The sequence below is a fragment of the Saccostrea cucullata genome, unplaced genomic scaffold (genome assembly GCF_032062105.1).
Source record: "Saccostrea cucullata isolate Sc308-1 unplaced genomic scaffold, CSIRO_AGI_Scuc_v1 ctg4141, whole genome shotgun sequence".
NCBI classification, from domain to species: Eukaryota; Metazoa; Mollusca; class Bivalvia; order Ostreida; family Ostreidae; genus Saccostrea; species Saccostrea cuccullata.
The window spans coordinates 52,287-58,451 of NW_026933760.1; the positions used below are offsets into that span (position 1 = coordinate 52,287).

General features: G+C 33.6%; 1 protein-coding gene across 1 annotated transcript; it reads right to left on the minus strand.

Moving 5' to 3' along the window:
• Positions 1-1,236: 1,236 nt before the first annotated feature.
• On the minus strand, positions 1,237-3,352 carry LOC134239291 (DNA-directed RNA polymerase II subunit RPB2-like). The gene is made up of 4 exons (XM_062721470.1): positions 3,217-3,352; positions 2,526-2,755; positions 1,832-1,944; positions 1,237-1,531 (listed from the first exon to the last, which is right to left on the minus strand). The coding sequence occupies exons 1-4, from the start codon at positions 3,233-3,235 to the stop codon at positions 1,237-1,239; spliced, it is 657 nt and encodes a 218-aa protein (XP_062577454.1). The 5' UTR covers positions 3,236-3,352.
• Positions 3,353-6,165: the final 2,813 nt, after the last annotated feature.

A 6,165-nucleotide genomic window follows, 5' to 3' on the forward strand; every position in this document is an offset into this window, starting at 1 on the left:
TGACAATATTTTTAACTTGAACCTGTTTCTTTGTAGACAATCCATCGTCCGATTCAAACTCGCTACCACTCAAATATTGTATTTTCAACTTAATACAAATACACAGATTTTTTTTCATACAGATCCTGATTTATAAGGATTTTTTAGGCTTGTAAAAAAAGTTTCCCGAATGTAAAGTCTAATTTTAGTGCTACTCGCTGCTTCGTGACGTCTTCCAACGTCATAGTTTTTTGCCTTTTTTAATCAAGTCCATATGTATTTAGAAGCTGATACCTTTTAAATGGAACGAGATATTACATAACCTGATTTCATTTTAATTAATACAGCAATACTTTATTTAAACATGTAAATTTTATTTCGTTTCAGCTCCATTTATTAGAGGTATAGCTGTAATTACTATAAAGTGAAAAATTAGAAAATTACTCAATTTTGACGGTGCTCCGTGACCCCATTTTTGCTGTTCTAAATCCTTGGTAATTTTAATAAATATGAGGATACATTCCAAATTTTTACTCAAATTATTTGAATCTGTTGTTAAAATATTTGTACCAAATTTGGATATAATATGACGTTAAATAAAAAAGTTAGGAAGTCCAAGACACTTTTTTTCTTTTTGTATTCTTTTTGTATCCTATCCTCTATATATTGAATCCTTGAATATTTCTCGGTTTTTAGCAATCCAACAGAGTTTGAGATTACAGAATGTTTGACTGTAAATCGTTCTTGACGTTTTCAGAATCTGTTATTCAGAATAAGTCAGGGGTGTGCAATTACCATCACCCGACACCTGGGGCTACCAATTTTAGAGGTCGGGCTATCTTAAATCTATACTGTGTTAGCCCGTCGGGCTAGTAAATCTAAAACGAAAGTAAACATATATTTACCTCGACTGAATTGAGGTACAAATTAACTTTTCTGTAAAATCATAATCTTTAATTCGTTTTAACCTATGTGCATTGTGTGTTCCTATTGCCTGTCGTCTCAGTGACAATTACAGTCGACATAAATAGGGGGAAGTACCTGACAATTACAAAGCGCAAACCATTATCTGTTTTATTTATTTCAACTTCAATGGGTTTTTTTAACCTTTATGTTATACTTATACATGTATTGTTTTTGGTAGTTAATGGGCTAGTGACTGGCAACCTTGGGCTAGTAACTTTGTTACCACCATTGCCTGACGGGCTGGTAATTTACTTTTGTAATTTCACAACCCTGATAAGTTAACAGTCAGTCTTATTTTGTACAAGTTTCAAAGTTTTTACAGACTCTACCTGTGTTTGTGGCCATCTTTTCCTGAGCTATGAGGACCTTCTCTGACCCGTTGATGATGAAGTAACCCCCCGGGTCTAATGGACACTCGTTCAACTCTGTCAAGTCACGGTCGACAAGATTGTTCAGAAGGCAGTAAGTGGAGCGAAGCATGATGGGTATTTTGCCAATGAAGGTCTTTTGATGCTGGGTTTCCACTGGATCCTCACCTTCCTTGACTACTGTTTTAGTGATGTCCACGTATAATGGGGCAGAGTATCTGAATTAGGAAGTTTACAGTATATTAGAGCAATAATTGTAATAGCTAATGATGATTCATCTCTATTTTTTACAATGTTGTAACTTTATTCACAAGAAATTAATCATTCATAAGATCAATTCGACATGTGCTTGATGTGTGTAATGTTGAAAATATAGTGTACAATTCCTATTTTTACCTGCACGGACATTTAACAATCAAATCAAACTAGAGAACCAACAGTTATACAGCAATTCATACTTTATATCCATTGCTTAGTACATGTAGTAATAAACAATGATCAATATTAATTTGACTTACGTGAGGTTTCTGAGTCGAGCCTCGTTAGGCATCATGGGACTGGGAGCTCCGTCCTTCTCCCAGTGGGTAGGCTTAGACAGATAAATCTGTTCAAACTTCAGCAGATATCTCGGCTACAATAGAGTTTATATCTATTAAATCTCATTCCAAAAGTGAATTCGCTCAAAGTCAAACATAAGCAGGGCCTTTATGATGTTTCTGATATTATAATATTTATTCCAGCAATTTTGCAGCCTCCTTCAGAAATAATTTATCTTTTATTTTACAAACTTGATTACATAACCTGAACATCATGTTGTCACAATTGACTGGAGAGTCAAACTCAAATCAAGAGTTCAAACATCTTTACAAACCTAATTTTGTATTCTTCAGCAACTCAGATTTTGTTTCAGTGTTGAATATACAATACATGTACTTTTACAAATGGTGCCAGACTAACAAAATTCAAATATCATGTTGCTTGAAACCTTCTGTATTCCACTTTAATTTAAACATATAAACCACACTCACTGGAGCTTTCATCTTTGCAATATTATAATGGATGTCAGAAAAAAATATTCTTATGCTGCAGCTCACCTAACTATATTCTGTCAATCAATGAATCAGTGAATGTGGGACAATAATGTTCTGATACATCTTATATATCTTGTCCCTGGCAAGAGTCAGTTATAGATACTTATTTTCCGTAACTTACCGGCGTTTCCACCATTCCTGACGTGTGTTGCGCCTCCGCTTGGAGATCTATCTGAGGCGAATCCTCCACGATTCGCTGAACGGACATCTGTATAAACTCGTCAAACGAGTCCAGCTGTTGTCGTACTAAACCTTTCTCATCAAAATACGAACTGATGACGATCCAGCAAGCCTCCTGCCAGAGGTCCGCGGTGATTTCATCACCGTCGTCCTCAGCCTCATACATCATTTCTGTTATAAACAATATTCATGTAATGCTTTTATGTACATGATGTATGGAACTTTTCTTCACATAGTTCGCATAAAAAAAATACCATAGGTCCCTTTCTGGATTAAAAGTTCAAATCAATGGACATACATGACATAAATAATGGTTTCTGGATTAGTCTTTAGCAATATTTAATTACCAATTTCCTTTACAGAGAGTATCTCGATCTACTTTTTCTAAGTCTGGGCAATGGCCAAATCTCATAAATTGTTTGGATTGTAATTTATTAATTCAACTGTGAACATATATAAAGTACGCTTCATGTTGAGTCTTAAAGTATCTTTCCTAAATAATGAAATGTTTTATTTTTGATGACATGAGGAAAATGAGAAGAGACGCGCAGTTTTCGTTTACACCGGAAGTCGATTTTCAAAACATTACATTCCCGACTGAAATCGTTCAAAATAATATTAAAACCTATTACCTTCCTCTTGGCTATACATTTTTGGTTTCTAGAGGTATCTAAAATTATTATCAATTGAGAAAACGTATTCGATTGCTGAATTTTAAGCCCGATTCATAGCGATTGTATTCCTCCTTTTATCCCTCTGTCTGTACTGTTTGCCCTTCCAAGCCAAACTGAATAACTCGGAACACCTCGGGCTCTAAATATAAAAACGTAAAGGATGTTACGAAAACATTTTGTGAATCCATACGAAGCTACTAAATACCACAAACAAAGAACTAAAATCTTTGATTACGTAAATTCAGTTATTACTGTAACTGTTTTTCTTTTTAACTTTTACATAAAAAAAAAATAATCAGAACATTGAAACATTGAATTCTCCAGAGACGTATAACAGTATAATAGATTATATGTATTATATGTCTCTGAATTCTCCAAATGACGGAATGTGGTAAATTATTATTTTTCAGTCAAAGTAGAACACACAAAACAAAGCTGAAAGAACTGCATAATTCAGATCTAATTAGACCTACAAAAAAACTGACAAGCAAAAAAAAGGGGGGATATGTCCGTTGTCCAATCACGATAATCCTATTTCGTGTGTTTGTGTGTATGTGTGGGGGGGGGGGGTGTCAAATTTTTCAGTACATGTATGTACCAATTTTTTTTCAAAACACTACCACTTTCCACACTTTTTAACCTACACTGCATCATGTCTGTGGAAAGTGGAAGGGGGGGGGGGGGGCTAAACCTACGCCGCAATGTTCAATGCCAATATCAATTTTAAGTCTATCTTAATTCATAGGCGTCGGAACCCCCCGGTTCCGACGCCTATGAATTACAAGACTATTTGAAATTTCCAATTGATAAAACTGTACGTTGAAATTGTAAACTAACAAAACTGAGAATTTCTGCGCACCCTTTAGAAACGCACTAAATTTTTGTAGAATATGATATGTATGTAAAAATTTATTATATAACTGAAAGATTTGAATATATGTATACCTTGTTTATAATACATGTAATTGTCTGATGTGCCATATCATATGGCATAAGGAAATAAAGAATTGAATTGAATAGTATAATAACATGTAATAAACTTGCAAACTTGTGATAAATAGATCCTATTATTTATAGCTAATTGTTTTAGAAATTCTAATCCTGAATCTAAAATTAAATTCTAATCCATGATAAATATATTTCCCTAAATGATTTACACCTTCGGGATTTGTACTACAAAATAGTTGTATTAGTTTGAAGACACTTGGTTTCCGGGAGTATATTAATGTTTGATGAACTTTTCTCTTAAATCATGAAAAAACTGGACAAATAAACAAAATATGAAATTCATCTTCGATATCATTTAAATAACATTGTTGTGTGATGTGTTGTATTTGTATTGTTTCATCTTTTATATTATTAGTAACATTTAGTTTCTTGAACATTCCAGAGTGGTCAACATGTTCGGTCATTTGATCTAGAACATTCTTAAATTTTGTGTATGTCCAGATTGTTCCAGTAATATCATGTTTTAACAATTTCTAGAATATTCTAGATTTATAATACTGTATAAATACCCTGTCAATTCGATGCATAGATATACTTTGTCGTATAAGCACTATTGAGATATAAATGGGATATATTTTCACTGGGACATTGTGTGCAGCAACGGACACTCTGATGTATGTATTTTTAGATTCTTGCTAAGTTTGTACTTTATGTTTGATATATTTATTATATATTACTGTAAATAAATTATTGTTAAGTTTAAATTGTGTTATTGATCTTTGCTGGCATTTAGGGTTATTCTGACCCATAACAGAATTGGGGGCTCGTCCGGGATAAAGAATTTCTTGCACTTTTGCAGTTTATTGTCAGAATTTTGTTTATTGAACCGTTAAATTTGATTATAAGCCAGCAGAAATCAACATGGTGTTTTCGGTCACAGACTTTCTTAGTTCACCAAGTGTTCAGGTTTTTGAAACGTTAAAAAAGGATGACTTGATTCGCATTAGGTTTGCATTTTGGGTTAGATGTTAAATCCTCTCAGAGAGAAAGCAAGACATTAGAATTAAGGTTGCAAACAAATAAAGTAGAAGAAAACATCTTTGAAAAATATGATCTTCCAGAATATACAGTTTAAATCAGAGTTAGGCTCTTATAAAATGGCAGAATATCAGTTTCAATTAGAGTTAGAGAAAATGCGACTTGAAAGAGAAAAATTAGAAAGAGAAGAGCGAGAAAGAGAAAGAGAAGAACGACAGCGTGAACGAAAATTTGAATTAGACAAATTAGAAAGACAAGAGCACTTTGAATTAGAGAAATTAAGATCACAGTATCAACCAGAACCGTCATTTGTCAAGACTGAATTTGATGCAGCAAAAAATATTAGGTTAGTTCCAAAATTTCAAGAAAAATCTGTAGACAAATATTTTCCCCAATTCGAAAAAGTCGCAGAGAATCTTAAATGGCCACAGAATGTTTGGTCAACAATGTTACAAAGTGTACTGGTTGGCAAAGCAGCTGAGGTATACTCTGCACTAGGGGTAGCTGAGAGTTCAGACTATGAGAAGGTCAAAGCATCAATATTAAAAGCATATGAATTAGTACCTGAAGCGTATAGACAAAAGTTCAGAAAGTATAGAAAGTTTGATAATCAAACATTTGTTGAATTTTCACGAGAGAAAGAAGATTTATTCGATCATTGGTTTAGATCATCCTGGTAGAAGAGTTTAAGGAATGTGTTTCTCAAGATTTGAAAACACATTTAGAAAATAAGAATGTGAAAACTCTTGAACAGGCAGCAGTCATATCTGATACTTATGCTCTGTCTCATAAAAAGAATTTTGTATCAAGATCTCAGACTAGCAGTAATTCTACCAATTCAGACACATATAAAAAGAGTGGTTCAGGGTCTCAGTCTTTCACAAGTTTCCAGTCTCCATCCCAAGGTGGTTTAGTCCGGTC